Below are 12,486 nucleotides of genomic sequence, written 5' to 3'. Positions count from 1 at the left end.
GTTAATTTGCTTAAGGTTACCTTCAACCTATTGACTGCTTTCAGCAGATGATTACCACCACACACACATTATTCTGGGTCAGGGACATGGAAGAATCATAGTTTAAGATTAAAGCTATGCATTTAGTTTAGGTTATAAAAGGGATTGCATAAGTATGTATACTATTGCATAGTAAAATTGGTTGGTTGCATTTTTTTAAAAGATTTATTATGCATACAGTATTCTGCCCGCATGTATGTCTACATGCCATGTATACAGTATGTATAGTGTATTCTGCCAGCATGTATGCCTGCCAGAAGAGAGCACCAGATCTTATTGTAGATGGTTGTGAGCCGCCACGTGGTTGCTGGGAATTGAACTTGACCTCCGGAAGAGCAGCCAGCACTCTTAACCTCTGAGCCATCTCATCTCTCCAACCCTACACTGTTTTCTTTTTTTTTTTTTTTTTTTTTTGGTTTTTCGAGACAGGGTTTCTCTGTGGTTTTGGAGCCTGTCCTGGCACTAGCTCTTGTAGATCAGGCTGGTCTCGAACTCACAGAGATCCGCCTGCCTCTGCCTCCCAAGTGCTGGGGTTAAAGGCGTGCGCCATCACTGCCCAGCCCTACACTGTTTTCTTAAAGGCGAGATTAGAAGGCTGGATATGCAGTAGAAAAACAGATTGAGTACATAATTTTAAGTGATTTCTAGGTATATTAACTTGGTTGCAAGGTCTGACAAAAGTTTAGTTTCTGAAGGCAAGAGGGATTTTCAGAAAAACGTATGTATTATCATCACTCCACAGGTTGGGTTATCCAGAAACTGGATTCTGAGGTGGAGTGAGGCGTATTAAAAGTTTATATGAAAGAAAAAGAGAAATCCACCAGGCTGTATGAAGATCTGTGCTAGGTGGGTGTGGTGGTAATCCCAAGGTTTAGGAGGTGAAGGAAGGAGGATTATAATTCAAGGACTACACAGCAAAGTCTTGTATTATCACCACCAACAATAAAACTGTAATGGTAACCCCACCACCACCACCAAATTGAAGTCTCTGGCAGCCTGAGGTGTGTGTTAGAGGTGCCCCACAGGCAGAAGTGGCCTTGCTTGGCCTTTGGTGATCAGGGGGCTGTTTTGAGAACTGTGGCTAGTGCTGAGGTGAACTTTAGTGGTAACAGCGACAGACTTCGAGATAACTAGATTTTCCACAAGTCAAGGAAGAAGTGAAAATATCCTATATTTCATAGCGTGAAATATGCAGTAAGTGATATTTATTTTTAAAGACAGGATCTTACTATGTAGTTCTGACTGGCCTGGAACTCACAGAGATTCTGCCTGCCTCTGCCTCCCCAGCGCTGAGTTTAAGGAAAGGCATGCACAGCATAGAAAATAATTTTTTAGTTACTTGGTTTTAACTCTGTGCTGATTTTGACTGTGAGGACCGGAGTACGTGCCATGAGGCTGAGGTTGTCAGCCTTCTACTCATTGGCTATCCTGTGTTGCCCATCTTCCCTCAGTACAGCTCTGAGCAGTGACTTGTGGGAGCAGTATCCATAGCTCCCATAATGACCACTCTAAAACTAGATCTAGAGTCATGTGATCTGCTCAGCCCTCGAGTAGAGTTAAGCTTCATTTGCTAATCAACACACACAGTATCCTTTTTTGTTCTTGTTTTCCTGTCTTAGTTTCTTACTTTCTCTCCTTATCCAGAATCCCTGGTGTTTTCTAGAATCATTTCTTAAACTACTTACACTCTAAAGTCTTACTTACTTCAGGATTTTCTTCTAAGCAAACATAATCCCAGGCACTAAAAAAAGTGAAGAAGTGTCGGGTGTGGTGGTACACATCTTTAATCCCAGCACTTGGGAGGCAGAGGCAGGCGGATCTCTGTGAGTTCGAGGTCAGCCTGATCTACAGAGCCAAGTTCCAGGACAGGCTCCAAAGCTACAGAGAAACCCTGTCTCGAAAAAAAAAGTGAAGAAGTTACAAAAACAGCTTCCCTATGTTTTTGATTCATAATGAAGTCATTTTAGTATGTATATGCACTTAGCATGAGTCTTCCCAAACTCACAATTTTTATATACATTCAAGACCTTCTTAGCCCCGGTACAAGGTTTTCTCACTTAGAGGGGTCTGACTAAATGCCACACACAAGCCTGAGCCCTTTTCAAGTGACTTGGCATTGAAGACTCTTAGTTGTCCTTGGCCTGATTCCACGTGTGGATGAAAAGCAGAGTCAGCACAGAGGGGAGTGGAAGGTCGTCTATCTTTAGAAGTAAGAAACTTAGTCTCGTGGTGTGGAAAGGAAGCAGGTCCTTTCCAAAAGAATCGTCATTCATTGCTTTCTTGTTTTGTCTCTTCTCCTTTTCCAGCCAACGATTCTTTCAATAGATGCCTAATTCCTGTTAAACACAATGTCTTCGAAATTTTAAAAAGCAATGAGAGTCAGCTATGTGAAGTCCTCCAGAATAAGTTTGGGTGTAGCTCTACCCTGAGCTGTCCAGTTCCAGCAGGAAACAGTGCTCCTGCTCAGCAGGTCTTCAGAAGGAGGCTGACCCCCGGGATAGAGCTGTCTGTCTGGAAGGATGACCTCACCAGACACGCTGTTGATGCTGTGGTGAACGCAGCCAATGAAGAACTTTCACACGGAAGTGGCCTGGCCGGGAGCCTGGTGAGAGCTGGTGGTTTGGAAATCCAAAAAGAGAGCAGACGCCTTGTTGACACCTATGGTAAAGTCTCAACTGGTAAAATAGCTGTCACAAAAGCAGGAAGGCTTCCTTGCAATCGGATTATCCATGCCGTCGGACCTCGGTGGACATCATGGAATGACAAGACAACAGCTGTTGGGTTGCTGAGACTTGCCATTAAAAGCATTCTAGACTATGTCTGCATAGAAAACATACACATTAAGACAGTAGCAATTCCAGCCCTGAGCTCCGGAATTTTCCAGTTTCCTCTTGACTTGTGCACACAAACCATTTTAGAAACTATCCAGTTATATCTCCAAAATAAGCAACCGATCAGTGATTTGAAAGAGATTCATCTGGTTAGCAACGAGGACCGCACTGTTGCTTCCTTTAAAGATGCAGCAGAACGCATCCTGGGGAAGGATGAGCTGAGCCTCAGGATGAGTCCAGGAACTACCCCTTCTTCCAGTGTAGAAAGCATCCTGGGGAAGAAGGAACTGAGTCCCTGGGAGAGTTCAGGAACTATCCCTTCTTCCAATGTGACACTTCAAGTTAGCCAGGGCCTGACTCTCCAGATTGTCCAAGACTTCATTGAACTGCAAACAGTAAGTCTTTGGTTTCTTGGTTTTTTGTTTTGTTTTGTTTTGTTTTCTGTTGTTGTTCTTTGTTTTCCTAGCTGTCCTGTAAACCAGGCTGACCTCAAACCCACAGAGATCCACCTGCCTCTGCCTCCTGAGTGCTGGGATTAAAGGTGTGTGTCACCACCACCTGGCAAGTCTTTGTTTTTATTCTCTGGCACTGACAAAGTGGAATCCTGTAATGAATGAATGAATGAATGATTTTTAATGTATGAGTGCTCTGTCTGCATGTATGCCTACATACCAGATCCCATCATAGATGGTATTGAGCCAGCCACCATGTGGTTGTTGGGAATTGAACTCAGGACCTCTGGAAGAGCAGTCAGTGTTCTTAACTGCTGAGCCATCTCTCCAACCCCAAATTAATTGTTAATTATTAAGATATTTAAAGTGGAAGACCATAGAATGTATCTTTTTGGGGTTAAGAATGTGGATGTTGGGGTTAGGCCGTCTGGATTAGAGACCACCTTCATTAGTTCCTAACTCAAATACTTTCTCCCAGTCTTCAGTCCTTCTTCTGCAAAACACATTACTGTAGCACTTGACATCTGAAAGCTGGAATCAGTATCCAAGAAACACTTACAATACTGTGTGGCACATGGTTAATATGGAAATTAAAATTAGGCTATTATTCTTAGGAATCATAAGGAGTTAGAATCCTCTTTGATACCAAAGAACTTAAGCTCTTTTGTGTATCTTTGTTGTTTTTGAAACAAGAAAGTTTTTTTGCTGTGTCACCAAGGACTCAGTCCTCTTGACTCAGCCTCAAGCACTAAATTTTTGTTTTATTTTATTTTTCTATAGAACCTTGGCTGTCCTGGAACTTACTCTGTAGATCAGACAGGTCTTGAACTCCACCTGCCTCCACCTCCCGAGTAATGGAATTAAAAGCTACTATGCCCCAGCTGAGCACTAGAATGAATGAATTTAGTGTGTGTGTGTGTGTATAGGTGTAGGTTTATGTGTATCTATGTGTGCTTGTGGGTGGAGTTGCACACCTGTGCACAGGTGTGTAAAGGCCAGAGATCAGCCTTGGTTGTCTTCCTAAAGTATTGTCATCTACCCTTCTTTTCTTGAGGCAAAGTTTCTCATCTGTCTGGAACTGGCCAGCTAGCCCCAGTCTTGGCCTTCTCTGGTTTGCTGGAATTATGAGTGCGTGTTACCACACCTGGATTTTTTTTTCCTTTTTTTACAGAGGTTCCTGCAAGAACTTTACTGAGTCATTCCTGCAGTTCTATTTTTAATATTTTAAAAAATCCTTTATTTGCAAATATTTCATCGGGAAAACCAACCACTCAACATTTCTGAAGCAATCTATCAATAATAGTAAACAAAAGTATTACTTAGAAATATGGACAGGCATGGTGGCTTACCCTTGTAATCACAGTAATTGGGAGGTAGAAGTCCATTGATCAGGAACTCAAGGTTGTCCCCAGCTCCTTGAGTTGGAAGAAGCCAGCTTTCACTACATGAGACCTTGCTTCAAAAATCTGGGGAAAAAACAAAAACAAACAAATGAAAAGAAAGGAGGGGGCTGGAGAGATGGCTCAGTGGTTAAGAACACTGGCTGCTCTTCAAAAATGATTCAGGTTCAATTACCAGCACCCACATGGTGGCTCACAACTGTCTGTAACTGCAGTTTCAGGGGATCTGAAACCCTCATACCAATGTCCATAAAATAAAATTAAATAAACTTTAAAAAAATAGAGTCGTTTGAATGTATGGAAAAAAGGATGTTAATTGAGCTTAGAGCAATATATACACAGAAGTAGCAAAAAGCAAGGTAGAGGATGAAATCCTGACACCCCTCTAAAAGCAGCCACAGGTTGGGTGCTCTGTGGAAGATTGCTTATTCAGCATGGATTGGATCACTGAACTGGGAAAAAACAGAAGCTGACCTCAGGTTGTAGTGGATGTGAACTGGCAGTGGGGAAGGCTTTCAGGGAAGCTCGGGTGATGGTCAGAGAGACAGGAATCCACAGACAGGAGCTGGGGAGTTTGGATAGACTCAGTGAAGTTTAAAATCATATCTTTATTATTATTTTTGGATCAGCGATGTGTCCTCTGGTCACAGTCAAATTATAATTGACCAATTATTAGTGAGAATAGCACTTATTACCTACAAGTCAATCAGCGTGAAATGGAGGAGACTAGGAAATGAAATACTCGAGGAGTCATTAGTGTAGCAGTTTAAAACCAAAGTAGAAGCATTATTGAGTAATATCCTTTTCACAAATTTTATTGTATGCATTTGTTGTCAGCAGCATTAGGAACCTTACACTTTCTCAGCGGTGCCAGTGCCCCCCCCCCCCCCCCCGTGGCAAGTTCTGATTGCCCTTTTAGGGTAAAACATTTAATGTCCCTGATAAATTGATCACTTTGTCACATGCCTGGAATCCCAACACCCAAAAGACAGAGGCAGACTTGATCCAAATATGAGGCCAGCCTGGTCTGCAAATCAAGTTGCATGCCAGCCAAGACTACTCAGTGATACCCTGTCTCAACAAATATCACCCATAGAAGTACATAAGTTTCCTTTGAAACCAAAGACATTGGGGTAATTAGAATTTGGGCACTGAAACAGCAAGAACACAACCACCTCTAGCACTGCTCCAGAGTTATGAAATATAACTGGTGTCTATGCGTAGTCTGTTTCCTTAGAGCAGTGGCTCTCAGCCTTCCTAATGCTGCCACCCTTTAATATAGTTTGTCATGGAGTGGTAACCCTAAAATTATTTTTGTTTCTATTTTGTAGCTGTTATGAATTGTAATATAAGTATCTATGTTTTCCAGTGGTCTTAGGTAACCTGTGAAAGGGTCATTCAAGGCCCCCTAAGGGGTTCAGACACACAGGTTGAGAACTGCTGCTGTAGATTGACTGGTTAAAGTGGTTGCCTGTGGAATAGGTGGATGACTATATATCCATGAAGAAAGAAAGCTACCTTTCACTAAAGACCTTTTGGTCTCGTTTACTTTCTTTAACCTTGTGCATGAGAACATAAAGACATGAGATGGCAGAGAGTTCCTAAGAAACTTTATTCTTTGTTCCAAAACAGCCTGCACAGAGATAGCAGGAAGTGACGGAGGTAAGGCAGAGAATGAAACCTGTAAGGGTTTTCTCAAAAATCACCGTGGACTAGGGATTTGGCTCGGTGGTCGAGTGGTTACCTAGCATGTGCAAGGTCTTGGGTTCAATCCTCAGCACTGGGGAAAACAGCACAACTGGGTGTGACAGGCTGTGTATGCTGGTAATTTTAGCACTGGAGAGATGGTTCAAAATTAATTTGGAATACACAGTGAGGCCCAGTCGAAAGAAAAAACCCAAACTCAAAAAACCAATAACAACAAAAACAAAACAAAAAGCAAGCAGGCATTCAGGTAAAAAGCTAAGAGGACTGGAGGATGTAGTTCAGTTGGTCCAGTACTCATCTAGCAGCATGGAGCCTTCGTTCAACCCCTAGGATCCACAAACCTGTAAGCCCAACACTGGGGAGATAGAGGCAAGAGGATTGGGAGTTTTGGTTTTTCGAGACAGGGTTTCTCCATTTAGTTTTGGAGTCTGTCCTAGAACTCACTCTGTAGGCCAGGCTAGCCTTGACCTCACAGAGGTCTGCTTCTGCCTTCTGAGTGCTGGGATTAAAAGTGTGCACCGTCACCCGGGGGTGAGGATCCAGGAATTTAAGGTCACCTTTAGCTGTGTGGGAAGTCTCAGGTCAGTCAGGCTGCAGGAAACACTGTCTCAAAAACCAAACAAGGTGTGGTGGTGCAAGCCTTTAAACCCAGAATGAAGAAGTAGAGACAAATGGATCACTGTGAACTTGAGGTCAGCCGGGTCTACACAGTGAGTTACAGGCCAGCCAGGGTTGCATGGTGAGACTCTGTCCCCAAAACAAAAGAAGCAATCAGGCAACAGAGGAGACTGGGAGAAGGCTCAGCTGTTAAAAGGATGACAGTTCTAATAGAAGATCTGGTTCTGTCCCCACCAAATCTGGCAGTCACAGATCTGTAACTCCAGCTCCAGGGAATCTGACATCCTGCTCGGGGTTTTTCAGGCACTACATTCATGCATACAAACTCACGCAGACATATGCACACAATTGAAAATAAAATCTTTTTTTTTTACTTTAGTATTTTATGGGTGTATGTGTTTTACCTGTGTGTCTGGCAAATACATGCTTGGTGACTTCGTAGGTGAGAAGTGGCTTTGAATCCCCTAAGAGTGGAGTTATTGACAGTTGTGAGCTGCCTTGTGCTAGTTGAGCGTTGAACCCAGGTCCTCTGCAAGAGTCACAAGTGCTCTTAACCACTGAGCCAACTTTCCAGATTCAAAATAAAGTCTTTAAAACAAAAGAAGCCAGAGGGAATGATCAGAAACTTGAAATAAAAAGTATAATTCAGCAAAGGTGAATGCAATGACAATATCATCCTTATATGTACAGGAAAAACGGCTTCATAGCAAAGAAACGAACTCTCTGGAAATGCCAGTCTATTGTGAAATCAATTTTTGTGAATTTGGGATATCCAAAAAGTAATTTTCAAAAGTCCTTGGGAAGTACAAATTAGTCATTTAAAAAGGAGGGATTTAAAGATAACTCCTGTGTTTTCTACCCTTTTCAGACAGAGGTAATTGTCAATTCTGTATTCAAGTATGATCTTAAAAGCGGACGTGTGTCACAGTCAATTCTTAGACAAGCAGGACCTGAAATGGAATGGGAACTTGACACGGCTAAACTGCCTTCAGATTACCAGACGGTACTGGTCACAAAAGGATTTAAATTGTCGTGTCAGTATGTGTTCCATGTGGTATGGCAACACGATAACAAAGACCAGGTAAGTTCAAAATCTGTTTATGTCTGTATAATTGCAGAGTCTAAGTGGTTTGTTTCCATTGTTTCATTATGTTTGTAAGCTATTATCAGATGATATATCCCTGTTAGGAAATACAACTATGCCTGACTGAAAGGCTGAGCAAGTATGGTTGCCCCAAGTTCTCTTAAGTTTGACTTGACATGTCTAAGTGTACACACTGCATGTGGGCACTGAAACATCTGAACCCTTCTGTCTGTGCACCAGTTTGCTCCAAATACACGATGACCTGCTCTGTCTTTCCATGGTGAGGTAGGATTCAGCCTTTCCATATTTCCTTTCACAGGTTAAATTCCAGCGGGAGTTGGATTCACACCATTCCAGTCTAACCTATTACCTGGTCTCTTCTGACTGTGCCTATAATAGATATTGACTCTTAGCCAACTCCTCCCCCAAAACACAAAATTAAAGACTAGATGGAGGTCATTCAGATGTAGAGATGCTTAATCCCATGTGCCTTTTGGTTATTATTATTTTTTTGAGATTGTGACTATCTTTACATAGCTGAACTCACAGAGATCTACCTGCCTCTGCCTCCTGAGAGTTGGAATTAAAGGTGTGTGCCACCACTACACTGACTGTTTTTTGTTTTTATTTTTGAGATGAAGTTTCACTGTCTAGCTGAGGCTAGCCTGGAAATATGTAGTCCAGGCTATTCTAAAACTCATGGGAATCCTCCTGCATCTGCCTCCTGAGTGCCAGCATTATAAGCCATCACACCTAGAATGCAAGTGTGTGTGTATATGTGTGCGTGAGTTTATGGGGTGTGTGTGTGTGTCTGTGTATTCTGTACTATGTCTTGTTCTCTGTGAGAGAGTTCTCTAATCCTAGATTGGCCCTCCAATCATTCTCTATGCTTCCTCTTTCCAAGGTTCTCAAGGTTCTTCCACAGACTACCTTCCTGTCTGTATGTAGTAATTCAATGTAATATTGAAAAGTTGACAGAGGGTTAGTCGACATTGTGGTCCATTCCTTTTTTTTTTTTAATGCCAACATTTGGAAGGCAGAGGCAGACAGACCTCTGTGAGTTTGAAGCTATGTACTCCACTCTAGCCAGGGTGCCTTAGTGAGACTTTGTCCTTTAAAAAAAAAAGGAAAAAAAGAAAAATTGATGGAAGTTTAAATCTGCCAGGCTATTGACACTTCTCCAGAGAAGGTACACAGTAGACTTAATCATGGTGAAGGACCATTCTTTGCCTCATTTAGTCTTCATCTCCTTCTTTAAAGTGCCAGGGACTCTGTTGATTTGGGAGTGGCCGGTGAGTGGCACACTGACGCTTGGTTCCCTAAGATGGGGAGGACAATCAAGGCTATATAACTGGGAGAGAGTACAGTGCTCAGATGCACTAGGTAGCGTTTAGTTGCCTCAGTTTCTTATTTTAGACTCAAAGGTTGATCTTGAACTTGTATTTATCTTACAGATATTGAAAGACGCAATGAAGAGTTGTCTGAGAAAATGCATTCAACTATACGTAAATTCCATTTCTTTTCCTGCCCTCGGGACAGGAGGGATTGGTATAGAGGGCAGTTCAGCAGCGAGGATAATGTTAGATGAAATTTTAACATTTGCTAAAGAGTACACGAAGAAATCACTGACTGTAAGGATTGTGATATTTCCAGCAGATAAGGAGACATACAAGGTGAGTTAGCTTCTTGGAAATATCTTACAATTCATTCAATCACCAATGTCTAATTAATATCTGTAGTCTAAGAGGCTAGGCTAGGATCCCGCATGTGGTGGAATTCTAACTCAGTAAAGTTTAATTTCTGCAAATTACTCACCCTTGACCAAATGTCACCCTGAGCAAAGTTCACCCCAATCAAAGTCATGCTCACGATTTGCTTTTCTCTTTTCCTGTTGTGTTTATTCTCTTTGTTCTGTAAAGGTTAGCAACCTAGTTTTGGTATGGGATGATTCTTTCTTCACTTTCTCCCTCCTCTCCTCCTCCTTCTTTGGGGTATTTCTTTCTATATTTTATTTGTTTGTTTGTATTTTTAAGACAGGGTTTCTCTGTGTTACACTCTTAGCTGTCCTGGAACAAGCTCTTGTAGACTAGTTTGGCTTCAAACTCACAGAGATCTGCCTGCCTCTGCCTCCTGAGTGCAGGGATGAAAGGCATGCACCACCACTAACCAGCTCTCTTTGGGGTATTTCTTGATAGAGCTGAGTATCTATAAAAGTATAAAAAGCAATAGATGGTTATTTAGCAAATATTTCTTGTGTATTAACCTAAGCCAGGCATTTTGTCTCAGAGTAAGAAACAGCTCTGCAAAACACACTGTTGGCACCTCTCAGGTCAGGTGTTTGTCACTAGTGGACAGAGCTGGAAGGATACTGCCACAGCTTGCCCTTTGACTCCACCTCTCAGATCAGGTGTTCATCTGTTGACGGGGACTGCTTGTTTGTTCCTGGTTACCTAGACCCAAAATAATCACTCAGAAACTATATTAATTACAACATTGCTTGACCGATAGCTTAAGCTTCTTTCTACCTACCTTTTACATCTTAAAATAACCCATTTCTATTAATCTGTGCATCACCACAAGGTTATGCCTTGCTGGCAAGGTTCCAGCATCTGTCTCCAGTGGCAGCTATATGGTGTTTCACTAACTCCACCTACTCTCTCTCTCTCTCATGTGTGTGTATATATATATATCTATATCAGCCTGACTATATTCTGTTAAGCCATTGGCTGAAAACAACTTTTTTATTAACCAATGGCAATTAAACATATTCACAGTATATATTACTTCCCACATCACCTCTCCTTTTCTGTCTAAATTAAAAGGTTAACATAGTAAAATTGCATATAACAAAACAGGTATCAAGCAATAATCACAGTTACAATACTTATATCTACTTTATCTTTTATCATAACCAGGGAAAATATAACTATCTATTCTTCAATTCCATCAAAGACTCCAGAAGGATACATTACCTAAGTAAACAGGAAGTATATTGTAAGTAACTTCCAAAACTCTAGAACTTACAGGGACATCTCGCTTCCTGGACAGTCACCCAAAGTTCTTCTGTAACATTGCGGGCACCCATCTTCAACCTACTGGCCCATAGTATCAGGCAGACTTTTCCATGAAGCAAGAAATTTCAAAGAACAGTTATACCTATATTAGCAGTGTGTCAGTCACTTTCTTCTGTGTTCTGCAGAATGTCTGGCAGGCCCTTTCATGAAGCAGGAACCCCAAAGGACTGCCTCACCTTCTTTAGGCAACTTCAGCAGTCATTTTTTTCTATGGGTCCTGCAAGTCCAGTCAAGCAGTTCAGGCAAGAGCAGTTTCTTGCCCAAATGGCTAACAAGCTCCATGAGGAGCCTCTTTGATGTCCATCTTCCTCTTGAAGTAGATTGGTGCTGCCAGGAGCAGACTTGTCTCATTGTCATGAAAAATCCTAAGTTCTTAAAACATTTTAAATGCTATATCCATAGGTCTTTGAAAGGTTTGAAGATTATCTATATAACTGAAATATATCTCTATATATCTAGAAAACCTACCTAACATGACTACAAGCTTGATTATTATAGATGACTACCTATTAACCTGTATTTCTTAATTATATATTACATCTTAAATAAGCTGTATAACCAATACTTTAATTAAGAACAGAAATATACATATAACAAAATTGACCTAAAATTTTTATCAATAGGCCAAGATTCATACCAATGCAAAGTAATCATCTCTATAGCATATCCCCCTTTAAATGTAAATAAACTTTTATAAATAATATTTGGGAATTTGGGTGTAGTTCTCTCCAAACTGCTTCCTGATTTTTGTTGGATGAAGTAGTTTTTGGGGGAGGGTGTTCACAGTGACCTTTTGGGAGGCCTTGGTCCATCAAACCATATTAGTCTGGAAGGAATCCACAAGTTCTCATCTTCTTTGGAAACAAAAGCAGAACCTCTTTTCCAAAGCAACAAATCTTTAGACCCAAATTTTGAAGTCAAAGTACCTTTAAAATACATATGTTGGTTTAGCTTAGCAGCCCAGTGAACTCTGTACTTAGCTCCTTCACAGTCAAAAAATTCAAAGAAAACAAATAATATGCATAATCCAGACTCTGTGTATATTCCGTCTTTACATGGCTTATTTTTATTACTCTATTACTTTTTCTACAAGTTTAATATTTATCTTATTATCTTTATTCCTTAAATCTATGACTGTCTGTACTCTTTTATATTACTTTTGCTGTTTCTTTAAAGACTTTACTTCTTTTTATAACTGTCTATGCTCTTTTTCCTCTCCCTTTCTCAAGCCTTGTACATTTATCCAACACTGTGACCCATTTAGAGGTCTTTTTCATCTGA

General features: G+C 41.1%; 2 protein-coding genes across 3 annotated transcripts in view; one reads left to right on the top strand and one right to left on the bottom strand.

Annotated features, from left to right (window-relative positions):
* The window catches only part of Dtx3l (deltex E3 ubiquitin ligase 3L), a 65,691-nt gene that overhangs the window by 29,745 nt on the left and 23,460 nt on the right, over positions 1-12,486 (bottom strand). The window contains exon 2 of the mRNA XM_057764451.1: positions 4,672-4,788. The gene's annotated coding sequence lies outside the window, so the exon portion shown is untranslated. The remainder of the gene's footprint in view (positions 1-4,671; positions 4,789-12,486) is intronic.
* Parp9 (poly(ADP-ribose) polymerase family member 9) overlaps positions 1-12,486 on the top strand; it is a 35,300-nt gene that overhangs the window by 5,400 nt on the left and 17,414 nt on the right. For both annotated transcript variants that reach the window (XM_057764448.1, XM_057764449.1), the window contains exons 5-7: positions 2,346-3,265; positions 7,916-8,128; positions 9,586-9,804. In XM_057764448.1, coding sequence (XP_057620431.1) covers positions 2,346-3,265; positions 7,916-8,128; positions 9,586-9,804 — 1,352 coding nt within the window. The remainder of the gene's footprint in view (positions 1-2,345; positions 3,266-7,915; positions 8,129-9,585; positions 9,805-12,486) is intronic.

This window comes from Chionomys nivalis, chromosome 3, assembly GCF_950005125.1.
Source record: "Chionomys nivalis chromosome 3, mChiNiv1.1, whole genome shotgun sequence".
Taxonomy (NCBI): domain Eukaryota; kingdom Metazoa; phylum Chordata; class Mammalia; order Rodentia; family Cricetidae; genus Chionomys; species Chionomys nivalis.
Note: the sequence above shows the minus strand (reverse complement) of the source record. Positions and strands in the feature narration are given on the sequence as shown.